The sequence below is a fragment of the Betta splendens genome, chromosome 3 (assembly GCF_900634795.4).
Source record: "Betta splendens chromosome 3, fBetSpl5.4, whole genome shotgun sequence".
Taxonomy (NCBI): domain Eukaryota; kingdom Metazoa; phylum Chordata; class Actinopteri; order Anabantiformes; family Osphronemidae; genus Betta; species Betta splendens.
The window spans coordinates 5,438,807-5,456,321 of record NC_040883.2 but is presented as its reverse complement, the minus strand read 5'-3'; the positions used below and the strand labels follow the sequence as shown (position 1 = coordinate 5,456,321).

The 17,515-nt window shown below is 46.9% G+C and overlaps 1 protein-coding gene across 4 annotated transcripts in view; it reads right to left on the bottom strand.

Moving 5' to 3' along the window:
* Positions 1-6,610: 6,610 nt before the first annotated feature.
* sall1a (spalt-like transcription factor 1a) overlaps positions 6,611-17,515 on the bottom strand; it is a 167,513-nt gene continuing 156,608 nt past the window's right edge. For 3 of the 4 annotated variants that reach the window (XM_055507212.1, XM_055507215.1, XM_029144619.3), the window contains 2 exons: positions 9,381-12,778; positions 6,611-8,478 (listed from right to left, as the gene is read on the bottom strand). In XM_055507212.1, coding sequence (XP_055363187.1) covers positions 8,038-8,478; positions 9,381-12,778 — 3,839 coding nt within the window. In that variant the 3' untranslated portion in view covers positions 6,611-8,037. Of the gene's footprint in view, positions 8,479-9,380; positions 12,779-15,444; positions 15,617-17,515 lie in introns of those variants that run through there. The other variant, XM_029144620.3, reaches the window with a different exon arrangement.

The following is a 17,515-nucleotide window of genomic DNA, read 5'->3' as shown; positions in this document are numbered from 1 at the left end:
TGCCTGACAAACCTCAAGGCACCAGGCTGTAATTGGAACGACTGGCCTAATCCTCGGATCAAGACAGACTCATTGACAACCTAAGCGGGCGGCAATCCCAACAGCGCCTTATTAGTGGGGCTGGCCTCTTAGGGAGCACTGGAGCCAAAAGATGCTGCATGGCCTGAGAAAGCATCTCACGCACATGCACGGTGGACTTAGTATGTTAAACTTACTCAGTGGACATTTAGTGACATTTCTTTACACTCATTAATGAGGCTGCTCTACTTCCTAGGGCTTGGATGCGATTTACATCACTGCTGACTGTATGTGTAGCATTTTAACAGCAAGCTTTGGACGGTGAAGCCTCTCAGACAGGCCTCCTCACCGTCCACTGTGAGGTTCATCCAGGGAATCGCTCAAACCAGCCGCCCTGCGTCGCTTGGAGCCGACGGCCAGCAGATACGGCTCCTGCACCCACAGCTCCCACTTGAATCCACCTCTGGCCCCTCTCTTACCTCCCAGACGGATAATCTGCTCGGTGACGGAGGGCAGCGTGCAGCAGAGGTCGGCTCTGACACCTTCCTGGCAGAGTCCCGGAGCCAGTGCATGTTCTCCAGAGCCGAGGAGCTGCAAACCCCTGACGCGGCGCGCTGGGCTGAGACCCCCGACTGAGCCCCTGGGGTCTCCTGTCAATGCGGCATCACAGGGTCTGACGTGAACGGAGACGGTCCGGCGTAAACCTCGTTCGGAGTGAAGACGAGGCGTCACAACTGTATGACTGCACCTCTAGCAAACCTGCAGGAGGAAAAACATGTGGAATGCACACGAAGGGATTATTTACACTCATACGAGGATTATCTTTCAAATCACAATATGCTGCGGAGGCTCGAATGGTCATGTGATAGTCAGTCACTGCAATTTTAAAGAACTCCAAGTACTTTTCTTTTAATGTGCTAAGTAGTTCTTGGCAGAACTTGAGAGCCATCAACTGCACATAGAGCATGACATTAGTGTTTGTGTGTGTCTGTGCATGTGTGTGTGTGTGTGCTTGTAGTTCCTGGTTTTTGTAAAGGCACCAGGAAGCTGGAGCCATCCATCCAGGCATGCCTGTGCAGTGTAACCAAGGCTGACTGGCTGACCTCAGACTGTGTGGGCCCTGTAGCAGAAGATGAAGGAGCTTTTTCATTGACACAGGAACAGGAGGTATCGCCTTCCCTCTGCAGCAGCACTCATTCATGCCCGACACAATGCGTTATTATTGGTTTTGAATTGAAATGTTAATTTCGGGAACTGGGCAACTGGGTCTGAGGGGTCGCTCCCGCTCATTTCTCATTTTTCACTCGGCTGAGGTCGTCTGCCGCGACGAGGCGAGTTAACCCTCGACTCTCCTCCTCGTATTACAGACGCCGCGGTTGAGGCTGCGAGTCCGACCTGCAGAGAAGCAGCGGGGGAAGAACAAGCCGCCTCTCGCCGGGCTGCTGGTGTGAGGGGAGGCGGGTCAGCACTCCGCTGTACAGCAGAAACCAGCGCATCAGCAGCCCCCGCAGATCTATATGACGGGAATGAAACAGCATAATCAAATTGTTTGCGCAACCATTTAGCATCTCATTCCCTCGCTGCCCTGGGCCAAAGTGACCACTGGAGACCGGCCATCCGCCGCAGTAACAAAGTAGGGCAATAACTAACAGCGATTAAAGGAATATTGATGGGCTGTGACATACAGCATCGTGAAAAATGCTATTTGGTCAAATAGCTGCAATAATTAAGTATATGAGGGTCAGTCAATTTTATCTGTTGCTTTTCTCGGGATCGATTATTTACTAAACTGACCAGGCTTCAGAGAGCTTTAATGCTGAGTGTGGGGCTGATTCCACTCTGCAGGTGCTTCAGCCAAACCACAGAGTAGCAGCTCAGCGTGAACCACGACGGAGGATCCATAATTCACACATACGAATGTCAAAACGTCAGTAATGTGAACCTCAAATTTATAATGAGTAGCCCAAAACAAAAGAGAGAGAGAGTTCTGGCTTTTAATGTGATGCACTGGTTAAAAATAAACCAGGCTCCTCTCTGACTTGATTGATTAAACATTAACCTGCTGCATCTGGGATATTTTGTATTAATCACAGGTGGCGCGGACCGGTAAGGAAGTGCGGACAGACCCACAGACGGGCTCACATGTGCGTGAAGCCCTCTAGTCATAACACATGTCATTTAGCAAGCGCTTTTATCCAATGAGGGACAGCATTTACACCCCTGTGAACCCAGTGGGAGTCAAACACACACACAGACACACACTCTGTATCAAACAGCACATTGTGGGAATTGCCATGACCTCATGTCTACCTTATCTCACATTTGATTACACATTTCTCAGAGGAAACTATTTTCTTCTTGCCTACAACTAGGTGTCCAATGAGAAAACTTGACTACTCTCTGCAAGCGAGTGGGTGGCAGGTCTTTCATCCTGACCCATTAGATACACTGGACCCCATGAAAGACAGAGGAACAGAGCAAAATCTCTATCGGAGCGTCTTTATTTTCCCACAGTTAGTGTCTGCGTAGAAAAACAGTCCAATAACATGAAGGCTGAATATTCAGCCACTGTAGCCGGCCGTGGCTTTGATGTAGCGCTGATGTGGGTGGTCAGTATCCACAACTACAAGTCTTCAATTTGAGCCTGACTGAGGCCCGAACCTGCCTCTGAAATAGCTATGTTTTCCTTGCTGTAACCCCGGGTGACGTTTTTGTGCCCGAGGAGGCTTTTATGAGAAAATTGACAAAGTAAATAACCTTTCAGCTGTTTCCCTGTTGAATAATGTACGCGGAGACCGGCGGGGCCGCTTTCAAACGAGAAAGGAAGAAAGAAAGGGAAAAAAAAAAAGAAGCCCAACAGCTCCGGGGTTGCCCCTGCGCATCAGCTGTCACGGCGTGATGCGGACGCCGGCCTTGGCACGGGGGGCTCACGGCGGCGCACAGGTGCCCTTTTCACTCCCAGGCCGAAAATGACAAATTCAATAAAGTCAAGACATCACTCCGGAGCACCTATGGAACGGCACACACCTGACAAGGGGCTGAAGGGCTTCTTCCTAGTCAGCCCGACACCTCATCTTGACGCTCGATATCAATATCTTCACCCTCGCTGGAGCTAAACGTCGCTCCATCTCGCTAGCGCGCCTTGACGCGGTGAGAAAGAATCAGAATATGTGTCAGAGGTTGTGGGACTGGAGGTAAGGTCGTGACGGGGAAACTGAATCTGTGAGATGACATTAACAGAGAGTGTCCCCGAGTCTGTATGTGTTTAAGCCCCAGAGCAGACAGTCCTGGCTTGGGTTACAAGTGTAATTCTGATGGTGAAAGGGCCGCAATCAGCCCATTTAATCTCGAAGCTGTTCTTTAAAACCAAAGAAAGATGATCTGTCTCCATTCTACTGTACGACACAAGGAGAGCATGTGATTCATCTCAAAATGGAAATGCACATTAAATTGAATTTGCCTTCGGGGCCCAATGAGGACGAGCCGTGGCTGCGGGTTTCATCCCCCGTAACAAAAAAGGTGCTTGTACTCTGTCAAAAGAGCCAGTCTCACAGTCCTACTCTGACCTGAAAGAACAAACCCTAGACATCAAATTTTAAAGAATTAGCATCACAATGGACTAAATGTCCGCCTTGTGGTAAAAGCCCAGTAAAATGGCCCTGTAATTTCAGTGGTGATGATAAACTGGGAGACACTGATAGCAGGAGCACTGTGCGTGAGACAAACCCTCACTGTATGTTCATTAGCATCCCTGAAGGCTCCCATCGGATGATGAGGGAAGCAGAGCACTGTGGCCGTTCTGCAAGCATGAGTGCCTTATTAAAGCGCGGGCGAGGGAGCCTCAAGTTTGGCGAGTCGAGTCCACGAGGACCTCACATTAGGACTCCCACCTGTTTGTCTGGGTACTCCCTTCGACACAATAGGTCATGAAACGCAATATGGGCCCGGGCTGCTCTTTCTCACCATACAAAAGCCAAGGAGCAGATGAACTTCAAGATAATTGACCTTGACATTTGGATAGTGTCCAGATCGCAGCACCATAAAAATAAGCCGTGCAAAGACTAAGTCTAATTCAGGGAATAAGCACACTTAACTCAAAGGGAGAGCAAACATGAGAAAAGGTTTGGGATTTTGGGCAGGATGGATATTTCCTACTAGATTTCGGTTGCTGGTGTCTGATAGCGGTGACAGTGTACAGGCCTGAAAAATCATGTTTGTACTTCCAATCTGGGGGTCCTGTCTTCCAGCCAGCTGTGTACACGCTGAGGACAGGCTCCATTTTCCAAAGGAAACACGATGAGAACCACCAGGAAGATAAAAACCGGCAAAAAGCGGCTGGAAGAAAAGGCCGAAGCGGAGGAGAGGTTTATGTAAACTGAAAATGAAAGCGTCGCGTGTCCATACAATGACTGTCTGACATGTTTTCAATGTGAAATCAGCAAATATTTCATCCCGAGAGCAGAAATCCGAGCGAGTCCGTCACCTGAGCGTGAGTGACCGCGCGGGCAGGTGTGGCGGTGCATTCAGGGGACGTGAACGGCGTCCGGCTAAATGAGGCTCACCATTGTTCTCCTCCGCCGCGCTTTGATCTCCCAGCAGTAGGCCAGGACCGCAGTGGGGAGTCCACGCCAGGCCCCAGGCTACGGTTTGTATCGACTCAGGAGGGCTGACAGCACAAGGCCGGGATGTGGGAGGGGGCTCCAACTTCCCAAGATCACTTTTGTGCAGCTTCATCTCAACGCGACCTCCACGCTGTGGGACAGAAGATTGCACTCGTGAGGGAAGAAGTGGAGGAATAAAAGTGTGCTTAACTCACAAACGTCATGACCCATTCTAACCTGCTAGACACCACAATTAATATTTAGTTAATTACTTTAGTAAGCTATGCACGCTGATGGAGACAAAAATATCCTCTGTTTTCATAAAGGTTGTTCTTTGAGTCCTGGAAACTCTATAAAAAGAAAACTCACAGTAAATCGTCTCCACCCCAGAATAAAAATTGATCTAAACTATTATTATTGTCTCCAGTGCAGCAGCTGTGCATGCAAGTGTTCCGCAAGTGGGCGGGAGTGGCTCACGGCTAACGAAAGGGATGTTTGTTTGCTGATGGACCCCATGATGCAGCAAAATGAAACCAGGTTAGCTGAGATTCTGAGTAAAAGAGCTGAAAGGATGCTAAAATAAAAACGTCCTGATGAATGTGTGCGTAAGCTGCACATGCGACTCTAAAACCAGTGTGTTGGTAATGTGGTAAAAAAACAACACAAGGCTTATAGAAGGGAGGCTCACAGCACTACATGAAAATGTGACAGTGGCTGGGCAGAGTGGGGCAGCCCCTCTTAGTCTGTAGTGATTGTGTTTCAGCGTGTTCGACTGGCTCTTCCTGTGGTGCTCTGTGTTGTGAAGCAAAAAGCCACTGCTGGGAGCCACAGTGGAAGAGATCAATTGTACACATTCCTGCCACCTGAGATTCAAGTGTTTCTGTAATACTGCACAGCTCAATCGATACTTAAGCGAGGGATGGAGAGAGAGGAGCTCGGTGCCCATGCGAGCGCTGGGACGACTCACACAGAGACAGCGTGTGTTCAGGAGTGAACACATATTCCTGCTCTCCACCTGTGAGGAGCGTTTATGGAAAATAGACTGAACAACTTATGAATTATTATTATCATATTAATTAATATTATACAATTACAATTATCATTTATTATTTTAAACTATTATTATTATTATTAATAATAATAATAATAATAATAATAATAATAATAATAATAATAATAATAATAATAATAATAATAATAATAATAATAATAATAATAATAATAATAATAATAATAATAATAACAACATAGAATTGAGGTTGTAAATATGAGCCAAGTATTTGTCATAATTAGTAAAGTATGCGGAGGGGTTTTATTTGTATTTCTGTTCTCTGAAGGAATCTCTGAGGAAGCCGATGTACTGCACAAACACAGCTCAGGGGAACAGATGTGACTGTTAAAAGGAAAACAGGCACTGTGGGCAAGGATCATTTAGCTTCGACGTCTTGAAATATAAAACGTAAATATTGGGGATTTCGTCTTTGTGAGGAGGCGGGCAACGCGCTGAGGATGCTGGACAGAAATTAACAGATCCTGTGTTGCAGGATGTGCAACGATGTGTTAAATTGAATGCAGCTGTTGAAATACAAAAGGGGAACATTTTCCGTTTGAATAAAAAAAAATCGCGGGCCAAAAGCTTTCAACGTCTTCAGTGGCTTTATGAGATGACCGTGAGATCGTTGTGACAACTTTTATGTGGTCGTGAGCAAGATCGCCGTTTACCGAAAGGAAAAAAATATATATTGTACGCAGAAACGCAAAAATCGTTATTTTATATGAGCGTCACTCGTCTTGTCCGGTAAATTAACCTTTTCCCCGTTGATATTTTATCATAATTTGGTGAAAGAAAACAAAGACGCAATTTCTTTTCTTTTCTTTCTTTTGTAAAACGACCCCAATCAACTTCACTCAGTGGATCAGCAGAACTGCAGATTATATTAAAATATGAGGATTAAAGTCATTTTAAACAAGCATCAGTGACTGCATACAAGTCTCCGTCAATGCTTTTATTTTGTAAGTCTACAGGCTGCACAAGGGCCATGGGAACAAAAAAGCAATTATAACAACATTTATTTTCATATTTGCTCTTTTTTAATAATTACCACCAATGCTTAATACGTGAAATACCTGCCAGCATGTTCTGAAAAAAAGAGAATAAAATGACACAAACACACATCATTTCTTTTGGAAAACTGATGTATTTGATTATTAGAGTAAAGAATTACAGTATCTTAGTTGTTAGTAGGTATTAAAGTGTAGAGAAACTGGACCCATAAAGATCTTCCAACTTTCCAAGAAAGTGCATGTAACAGTCCAAAGGTTGTCAACCCCAATAGATATTTATATTTATAAAAACACTATCATTTTGTCCCCTGGCCATGGTGGATTTGTCTTGTGTGAGCTGTATTTACATTTTCTTCTGAGGGAGTTTGCATTTCGACATCTGAACGTATTTACACAAGCTTCAACACATAACTTTGCACTTGATGTCAGTGAGGATGCTGGGACATAGCAGCAACTTGGAAATCCAGCTGAGAAACAAAAGGGGAATCCTGCTCATCTGACTGGATCTCTCGGCTCCAAAAGCCAGGAAGTGGACCAGACCGAATTGTCCTCCTTTTAACTACTGTCGTGGCTTCAACAACGACACCAGACTATGAGCAAAAAACAAAATAAAATAAAATAAAATAAAGAAAGGAAAAAGAAAATGAAGAAAGACAGGCAGAGATTGAGGGAAAATATGGAAGTAAACAAATAGTTAAAAGTACAATACACAGAAACAGTAACAACAAAACAAAGTTAACACTAAATAAACCCTTGAAATGTAGCAAACATCAAAGTTTTGTCTTCCTTAAATAAAATAAATGTAAATAAGCACTGGACATGAAGGAACTACAACATCGTTCAGTTCCTCGTCTGAAATTCATGGTTTTGTTTGATGAGGGGAGAGAACACACAGATGTTAGACCGGCTACAGAAGATCAGTGTACATTATTTACAGCAAGTCTGTTTGCTTATTACAGGGCTATGCATCACGTGAACATCGACAGATCGGTTATAGCTACTACAGACAGAAAATAACTTAATGCCAAGGTAAGGTCATCTACCCCATGTTTCAAAAGCACATCGTAAGCACCCACACACACCCATTCTGCCTTCAAAATAAACACGAACCTAACTGTTAATGCTTCCACTTGGTTTCAAGCAAGGTTATAATCACTAATAAATAAGCTCCTTAAAACTATAACATGTACATTGTACAAAAAAGCAACTTGTCTTCACACTAATGTTCGTAAAGAGTCAGTGGTGAGCAGAGCGGTCCGGTTGAGTCTTTTCTTCTGCTTGTGTCTAGGCGCGCGTGTACAGAATGCCGCGTCGGCATCCTCGCGTGTCCGCGTGCCCCCCGCTGAGCCGCCCTCTAGCTGGTGACGATCTCCTTATTGTCCTCCATGAAGCGCGTGAAGCGGAAGTGGGCGCCGTTCTCCGTGTTGGCCATCTTCTCCAGGCCGGCCAGCGCGGCGTTGGGCTCCATGCTGTGCAGCTTGTCCAGGCTGCCCGTCAGGCCCCCGAGGGGCGAGCTGCCCCCGGTGCCCACGCCCCCCGACATGGGCGGGAGGCCCCCGTTCTGGATGACGGAGATCTCGTTCGTCTTCATGGCCAGGCCGCTGGAGAAGGCGGCCGCGTACTGGTTCCAGAAGCTGGTGGGGTCCCCGTTGCTCGTCCTCGACGGCACGTCCTTCTGGAAGATCTCGGGGAACTTGACCGGGTTGGTGCCGAGGAAGGCCATCGGCCCGTCCACGGAGAGCCTGCGGCCGCGTCTGGCGGGAGCGCTGTTCCACATGTGTGTGCCCATATGAACCTACAGCGCCAGGGAGGAGAGCGGGAGAGAGGGGGAGAGAGAGAGAGCAACGAGAGGGATGAAAATTAGCCATGTTTACAAAGTCGGCCACAAGAGCTGCACATGAGATGATGCAATGGAAAAAATAATCATAATGCTCAGCTCCGAATTAAAATAGCTTCACACCCTGAGTGCAGCAGACCGGTTAGTTGCCTATGGTGTGAGACGTACCAGGACGGTGTAAACATCCCATTTTGGCAGGGCTGATGCATTCTGCTTAATCTAAACCTTAATCCACTCATCTCAGAGTGGTGGAGCACAGGCACTGCACTGTCCATTTCCGTAGCTAGTGACCCTTCACCTCTGCCCTCTAGTCTTAAAAGAAACATTTATTATGTTATTTTAAAGTTTTTAAGTATTATGTGCAAACTTGTATGAGCTACATATAATTTAAGACTGTATCAGACGGCAGACAGAAATAGTCTAACTCCCACATTAGGATTAAACATTGACCTGATGTTATTTCACATTTAGTCAACACAATTTTCACAACTTTCTGTAGATCATTGAACAGATTGTTTTCTATAATGATTCGAGCCTGTCCCCGTTTTCACAGAATCCGTTATGGAAAAACACCGACCAGGTCAGTGACGCCCTCCCGTAATTAATTCGGTGAATTCATTGAATCATTCTTATTTAATTCCACTCTGGAATTTCAGCCCAATGCTATTTGTGTGATTCAGCCTTTCCACTTGGATTTTTTTTTTTACAGCGCTGTTTTTTTTAATAATTACACAACATTATCACCTCTTGATGCCTAGCACATGGACACACACATTTAATAACAGCTCAGAGACTTTTTCAAAACTGTTCACACACAAACTTTAGGAGCCCAAGTGCTTTCTGGATGTTTTGGCATTTACCTTGAGGTTTCCTTTGGTGGTGAACGCTCGACCACAGATACTGCAGGCAAAGGGTTTTTCCCCTGTGTGGGTTCGCTCGTGGATCTGTAGAGCACTGCAGGACGAGAAACACTTCCTGCAGGTGTTGCAGAAGTGTTGCTTGGGCGTACGGCGAGGTGGAGCAGCAGAAAGCACTGGGGACGTAGAGGCAGACGACGTTACCAAGCCAGGGGGCATTTCCTTGCTCTCTGGGTGGAGGCTGTGGAGGAAGCCGTTGACCTCGGGTTTGAGAGAGCCCACAGACAGAAGGGAAGGAGTCGGGCTGGAAGAGAGGCTAGTATTTGATGGCTCAAACAGCTGTGACGGCAGGTCTCTCATTTGATGGGTTAGCATGTGCTGCTTGAGGTTGCCCTTGGTGGAGAAACCCCTGTTGCAGGCCGTGCAAATGAATGGTCGTTCTTTGGTATGGCTTCGGTAGTGAATATCCAAGGCACTCTGACAAGCAAACGTCTTTCCACAGATGTCGCAGGATGTGTTCTTGATGGTGCTCCGCTCGCGGAAGGGGAATATTATGCCCAGGGGGTCTTTTGAATTGACAGAGGTCAGATCCAGAGCCCCGATATTGGAGGGGTGACAGTGCAAGAGGCTTGCACCGGTGTGCTCGAAAGATAAGGCCCTCTGGTGCCTGTCCTCAAGGCTGGGGGATTTGCGTTGTTGTGGCTGCATGCCAGTAGGGGATGGAGCCTGCATGGAGGAGGTAGATTCGGACACAGCTGGACTCCCAGTGCTTTGGCTTTCAACATCCCCTCCCAGTGATGAGGAGTCATTGGTGAGGCAATCCCCCTCAACCATGCCATTTGCCATAGCCTTCATTTGGTCAGCGTGCATCTCTTCTGTTTCATTACTGTGGCCATGGCCTTGGCCATTTTTCTCTTGTAGTTCCTGGCTAATCATGTCAAGAGGAGCTGGAGAATTACACAGACTGTCATGGGAGGCATCGGCTGACCTAGGTGTGTCTGGCACACTGCTATCTGGGCCCTCCTCCATTCCTTCAAGGTTGTCATCCGAAAAGTTGTCCAAATCATCAAAGTTTCTCTCCTCAAATGAGCCAGTGTCAGAGGCCATGGACTCTGGGTAACTCTCTGGCAGAGGGGTGTTGGGTATCTGCCCACCCATGTGCATGCGTATATGCTGTTGGAGAACCACAGCATTTGTGAACTTCTTCTGACAGATGGGGCAGGAGTGTTGCACCCTAAGAGGAGGCATGGCCCTATGAACGCTGTAGTGGGTCTTAAGATTTCCCTTGGTGGTAAACGCTCTGCCACAAATTTTGCACTTGAAGGGCCGTTCACCGGTGTGAGTGCGATAGTGCATTTTCAGTGCACTTTGGCAGCTTAGCACCCGGTGACAGATGACACATTCGTTTGGGTCCGTCACCTTCCGGTCAATGTTCTCCACAAGTTGCTGCAGCTTGGAGGTCTCTGATCCCTGGAGAGGGTCCAGGATGCCTCCAAAGGGGAACTTAGCCTTAAACTGTTCAGACATAAGAGGCATGAGTGGGTTGGTCATCATGGGGGGGCTGTTAGATGTCGTGTACTCGGTAGTGCTCTCTAGGACAGAGCTCACATTTGTCATGAAGCCTGAGGAGTGGCTGCCTTCTTCAGTTTTCCCATTTGAGGTAGGCAGAGTTGCACCTTCACCCTGTTCCGTCACTCCTTCGTTACTTTTAGCTGAAGGCTCAGCAGCACCTGAGTCACTCTTTGCACTAACTGAAGGGCTCGTTATGGCTATTGAATGATCTTCCTTTTTGATGAACTGCGGCAGGCTAGGCATGGTTGGTGGCAGCAGCATGCCAACTGAGGAGGTGAGGGTGGGCAAAACCGGTTTGCTATCCAGCCAGCTTGTGACAGGCTTCTCAGGGGGGACGGACATGCCATACGGAATGCCGGTGCTTGTTGGTATGTTGTCTAGATGCTCGGGAACAGGGTATGGGTTCATCTGAATGTGCGGGTATTTTTCTTTATGACGCTGGAAGTGCACCTTCAGGTTACCACGAGTGGAGAATCGGTTGCCGCAGATGTTACACTTGTACGGTCTCTCACCGGTGTGGGAGCGCAGGTGGATTTGCAAAGCGCTGTCACTCCCGAAGACCTTGCCACAAAACCTGCACTTATGCTTGAAGAAAGCGTCGTCGGAGCTGCTCTTGTGTTCGAATGAAGTGACATTTGGCGGCTTGCCTTTCCTCTGGGCCAAAGTTGCTAAAGAGTTGAGGTCCTCTACTGTGGTGCCAACACTGGGCAGCGAGCTGGAGAACAAGGGGTTTCCAGGTGGGGGCTGAGGTAGAAGGGGGTTTACTGCGGAGCTTAACAAGCCACCTATTCCACATGCTGGCGTGGATGACTTAGCTAGTGAGCTGCTGAGCTGAGAGTGGAGGCTGCTCACATGACTCGGCCTCTTGTCAGAGGACTGGGCGCCGGCTGTCGACGGCCCCAGTGTGCTGATGCTATGAGATGTCTCACTGTTGCTTGGGTTAGACTGAGGTAGCTGTGCTGCTGCAGCCAGCTGCTTTAGGCTGCTAATACTAGCTGACTGACTAGCCAGGTTCTGCGCAAGCCCTGCGGCTGCAGCCAGCTGTTGGGAGAGATGTGAGCTGAGTGTGGTCAGAGGACTGGCAGCAGGCCCCATTGTGCCTGGAGCAGGGATCGGGGGAATCTGCATTTCTGGAGACTGGGAGGCCAACAGCAGGATCTGGTGGCGAATCTGCTCGATCAGCTGCAGCTGGTGTATCTGTTGCTGTTGTAGGGCTAGAAGCTGCTCCATCAGGGCCGGCACTGCCACCCTGGGACCTCCAGTGGAACGGGACTCTTGGGAGAACTGGGCAACAGCCACTTTGGTGCTCTGAAGATTTTCAATGATGACGTTGCTGTTGATCATGGAGAAGTTACCCAGTTCAGTCAGGTTGCTGAGCTGAGGTAGGGGGGCAGATATAGCTGAAGTGCCCACTGCAGGGCCAGCGGTGCTCCTGCCACCGTGGATGCTGGCCGGGTTGATGGGGCTCCCGCTCTCAGTGTTACTGCCTTCCTCCTCGTGACCACTGCTCATGCCAGAAACATCCACATCCATGGATTCCTCTTTATCAAGAACACTCGGCTCCAGAAGGTCACTGCACTCTGTTTGATCAGTGTTATTAGCGATGTCATTCATCTGGTCATCTGGATTGTGGGGAGGAGACCCGGGCGAGAAAGTTCCGGCGGGTGAGGCAGGATTTTCATTTACTATCAGAACTAACTGATTCTTAGTGCAATTCTTCTGGTGCTCCTCAAGATCTGATAGTTCAAAGAACTCAGCGCAACATCTGCTACAGACGTGGGCGTCTGACTCCTTGCAGGGGGTGTCCTCTGAGCAAAGTTCTGCGTCCCCTGAAAAAGAGGAAGCACAGGATTAGTGATTAGAAATGTTTTGCAGCCAGAGAATCAGCTTTATCACATCAAATTCCATTGTTGTTAATCTTAACTTAATCTGTTTTACACTTATCCGCTTGACGTGTTCACAAAAACAAGTAATGAAAGGCAACAATAAGCCAAGAGAAACGAGAAAAGGCCTCATTCAGTGCAGTGGCCTCTTAGACACGATAAGAAGAAAACAAAATCAATAGCAACTGCTCAAATATTGCTTAAAAGTGATCTTTGAAGATGTACATCTGGTTTCATCAACCCAGCCAAAGGTAATCATTTTCTTCAGATAATCCATCAAAATATAGAAAAGAGTGAAGTGAGGACATTGAGCCTTAATGAAATTTCATAGAAGCACATTGATTTCCTATATTCCATGCCCTTCAAAGTCGACTTGTCCACTCAGTGCAAATCAAGCATTTGAAGGACTTATTAGACTTTCAATTTGCTGTCAACTTTGCTCATTTTCAGCCAACTATGGGCATCTTGGACGGGTTATCTATGACACTAAACTAATTTGTATCCACTCAGCCTGCAATCACAGTGAGACTTGAACAACAAAGCCTGTGGCATCCAGACTGTGCACACACCGAACCAAAAGGAAAAAGTAAAACTCAGCAGGAAGAGAATTACAACAGGAACAGTGGGTTACTTATTACCTATGATATGTTACGATAATTAAAAGATAATACTGTCACGCTGAAAATAGCAATACCATAAAAATACTAATAGCACTTATTATAAATAAATATACACACACCACACACACACACACCGCTCTCTTATTATTATCAACCACTGAAAATGATCAGAAAATGTTTGGGGGGAAAAAAAACTACAGCCTTTAAATAAATGCTTTTGACGAAACTAAAGATGAGGCTGGTAGATCAGAGTTCACACATCACAAACCTGCCACAGAGAAACTGGACATACCAGCTCTCACAATGCAGAACATCTGCTGTCACTGAATTCAAATGTATCAACGGCCTTTTACATGCGCACAGAAACCGCTTTTCTGAATTTTCCATTTTAATAAACAGGACGAGTCACGGAGTGAAAGGACAAGACACCACCCCGCCCCCAGTGCCACTGTTGTGCTCCAGACTTTTCCTATTCTCTTCCCTCTTTGTCACACTAAAATCTTGCTGTTTAACATACAAGTTGATTTACAAATTGCATTTCTCTATGAATCCCTTTCATTGTGACTCTGGCCTCTCAACACTTTCATCATGGCCAAGAATTCATTTGCAAATGAAACCCGGAGAAGTGCAGTCCTGCCCCACAGAGAGACAGGATGCCTTCCCATTGTTCGCGCAGCATGGGAGCGGCGGGGATCGTCGGCACAGCCTGGTCCTGCTCATCACAGTCGACTCAAAGCAGATCCTGTTTAATTCAGGGATTATCTCCCTCAATGTTTCTCCGCTCAGAGACATCAGATAACGCAAAGTTGCCATGACAGTAAACCCCGGCCCTCACACCACCAAACCATGCACCCAGAAAAAACTCAACTTTAATGATAACTTTTCATGTTAACCCCCCCCCCATCTTTCCGCCTGCCCCCACACCAAGTGCAAATTCTGAAAAATGTGCTTGATTTGGTGCGACAAATGCAAAGTTAAATAAACACCTTTTCTTTGACGAGGCTGAGTGTACAAAGATCAGCAAGAAAGGTGAATTACAGAAAGTCCAACTTTACGATAATGAGTAGGATGAAGATGAGTAATAGACAAAATAGGGAAAAAAGAAAGAAAAGACTGCAGAATGATAAATAAATAAATAATTTTAATGTGTGTGTGCATTCTAAAACCTTTATAAAGAATAATAAGCCTGTTAATTGTGATGTATGTAGTATTTAAGGAACACTGAACTTAAATTAATGCAAAATATTGACATAAATTAACATATAATGCAGAACGTAGGTAGGTTTAATTAAGACAATTTACATTGATATGAATATTTTATATACATAATTCACATTTTCAGAAATTATAAAAATTCAAATATTTTCAACAAAATATCTGCAAAAGCAAAAGTTGTCAAATTTATCACTAGTGTAAAAGTGTAACAGAAGAATGGAGAGAAGAGTAGGAAAAGTGTTGACTGGTGTTGACTAGTCTGCGCTTCATTACCTCTGTCTTCATCTTAGAATGTAAGACACGAAAGTAATGAAGATGCTTTTACTGCAAAACCCAATTTCTGCAATAACATGTTGATACTGCAAACGTTTGGAAGCCGAAAGATTTCCTTTTAAACTATACGAGTCTTATTTGCTTAATACCGAAAAACAACAGATAAAAATAAAATCGATGCCTGTGTACAAATCCACTGTCCACGTAAGAGCGGTACAGCAAACAGCGCAGATGCTAGCATTAGGCTTAATTCCCAAAATAGCAAGGATTAACTGCGAATTAAAATTAAGATAAAGTCAAGCCGGTATGAACACGGAGTTAGTAAAACTTCCATAGAAGCTCCACCGAAAGCACAATGTAAGCAGAGCGCAGGGCCAAAGGGCACCAGGAGAGACAAAGAGCAGAGGACAGAGCCTCGAAAAGATTGACCAAAGTCTGAATATGCGAGACAACAAAGTGAGGATTAGTTTGAAAAAGTTGACGGAGAGCTTGGAGAGAGCCTACATTATTTTGTGGCGGGGGGTCTCTGTGAGCCTCTTGACACTTGTAACTTCAGGAGGGTTTCTGCTCACAGCGTCTCCGGCCCTCAGGACGCGTCCCACTGAACACTAGATGGGCTCCCCACCGGAGCCGCCCGTGGTCCAGCACAGGACTCCAGCCTCAGGAGCTCTGCCTCGGTGACATGCTTAAAGCTCGGGGGGGGGGGGGGGGGGGGGGGGGGGGGGGGGGGGGGGGAGGAAAGGCCAAGCGGGTCCTTCGGGCTACACCTAAACTCACAGCACATAAACACTGGCAAAATGACAAGCGACGGCAGGGAACAACAGCGCAGAGGGGGCCGCCCTGCCGATCTCCCCTCCGGGGGGGGGGGGGGCTGTGATGGGGCCAAAGGGGACGGCCGCAGCACTGATAAGGCCTCGCTCTCGCACGCCCATAGAGAGAGCGGAGGCCTCGCTGGGCCGCCCGCGGCTCCCCATCGGCCGGTCAATGGCGAGGAGCGCGCCGGGCCTTGAACCTTCGTCACCTCCGCACAGGGGGACGCTGGCAAAGGTTAAAACAGCCCCACATCCCACCCCGCGCGGCCCCGGCCCCGGCCCCGACCTCCCGGCAGCCGCGGCCCACTGCGCCGCGGACATTCAAGTGCAAGTACAAAGGCTTTTCTGTCTCCACTTCCGGGCACCGCAGCTCTCCAGAAGACACACAGCACATGAACTGGGGCCAGTGTCTCAGCGAAGCGCTCCCCCCCCGAACCCTAGGACAACAAGTCGCTGCCACGACCAGCGCACACAGGGCGCTTTTCAACACGGGGCATGGTTTGGGACGTAATGCTGCATTCTGCAGCCTGCCATGGTTTGTCACAAGAGGAGCTCTTCACTAGCTTTATTAGATTTTAAACATAACGCTGGGGAAAAACAGCATTTGGGTTTTGCATCAGTCATCAAGTTCTTAAAAACATGTGAAATATATCTTCCTACATATGAATTAATTTCCACAAGCTTTTTACACACTCTATGCATTTTGTAATATTTAAGTGCCATATATTACGTACAGGCCACGTCCAACAGGTCTGATGCATGACAAATATAACTTCTAATTTTAGGCACGTGCTTAATTTATAGACCGTTTAATTTTTTTTTGTACAAATACATTTTCTGACTCAAATAAAACAACGGGGTCTAAACGTTGTGCATCGATTCCAGACATCAACATCACAGCGAGGCCGCCTCTCGATTAAAGGACATTTCTTTAAATCGAAGGGCATTTTAACGTTCACCTTTTTTAATAGAAAGGCCGGTGGACGAAAACACACGTTACAACGCAACGTCCGCTTTCCAAATGCAAGCGTTCCCATTCTTATTTCACAATCACAGCACGCCGCAGTTTGTTGCTGGGCTGTTTCGAGCGTTTTACTCTCCTCCCAACGGAGATGCAGCTATTTACAATTCATTTCAACTTCCCTGCCGTGTGTCGACCTTTGGAACTATGATAGAGGTCCCGGATTTCCATTCGCACACGCCACTGTAAAATCTACTTTCACATTTTCAGCACGTTGCTGTCGCGGGAGGACGTCATGAACGCACCAAGTAAAAAGTAGTGCACTCATATATTTTGTGACTAAAGGCGTTGGGTCATTTTTCTACGGGAACGCGTATCTGGTTGAGTTCGAATTGAGAATTAACACGCCCGTTCTGCTAATGTTGATTTTATACAAATAATTAGTTCGTAATAAAAAAAAAAGTGAATCGAGTGCACGTGCGTGTATCTCAGGGCTCGCTACTCTTTGAATAAAAAGTAACAACGATAAAAAAAAAAAATAAGTCGGTGGAGGTTTTCATCTGTGTCACTAACAGCAGTCTGCGTTCTTTTCATCCCAGTTACAGCGATAAAACACCCTCGAGATGCGGGCGATGACTTCGCTTAAAGTTACTTTTCTCGGGGCGGTGAATAACACTGTATTAGTGTTTAATGAAGGACTGAAAAGCCACGATTTCTGCGTTCGGGGACTGTGGAAAAGTTCGAGTCTCGGCAGGAGCGACAGGCTGATCCCTGTAACGACCGAGGGAAGGGAGCCTCGTAC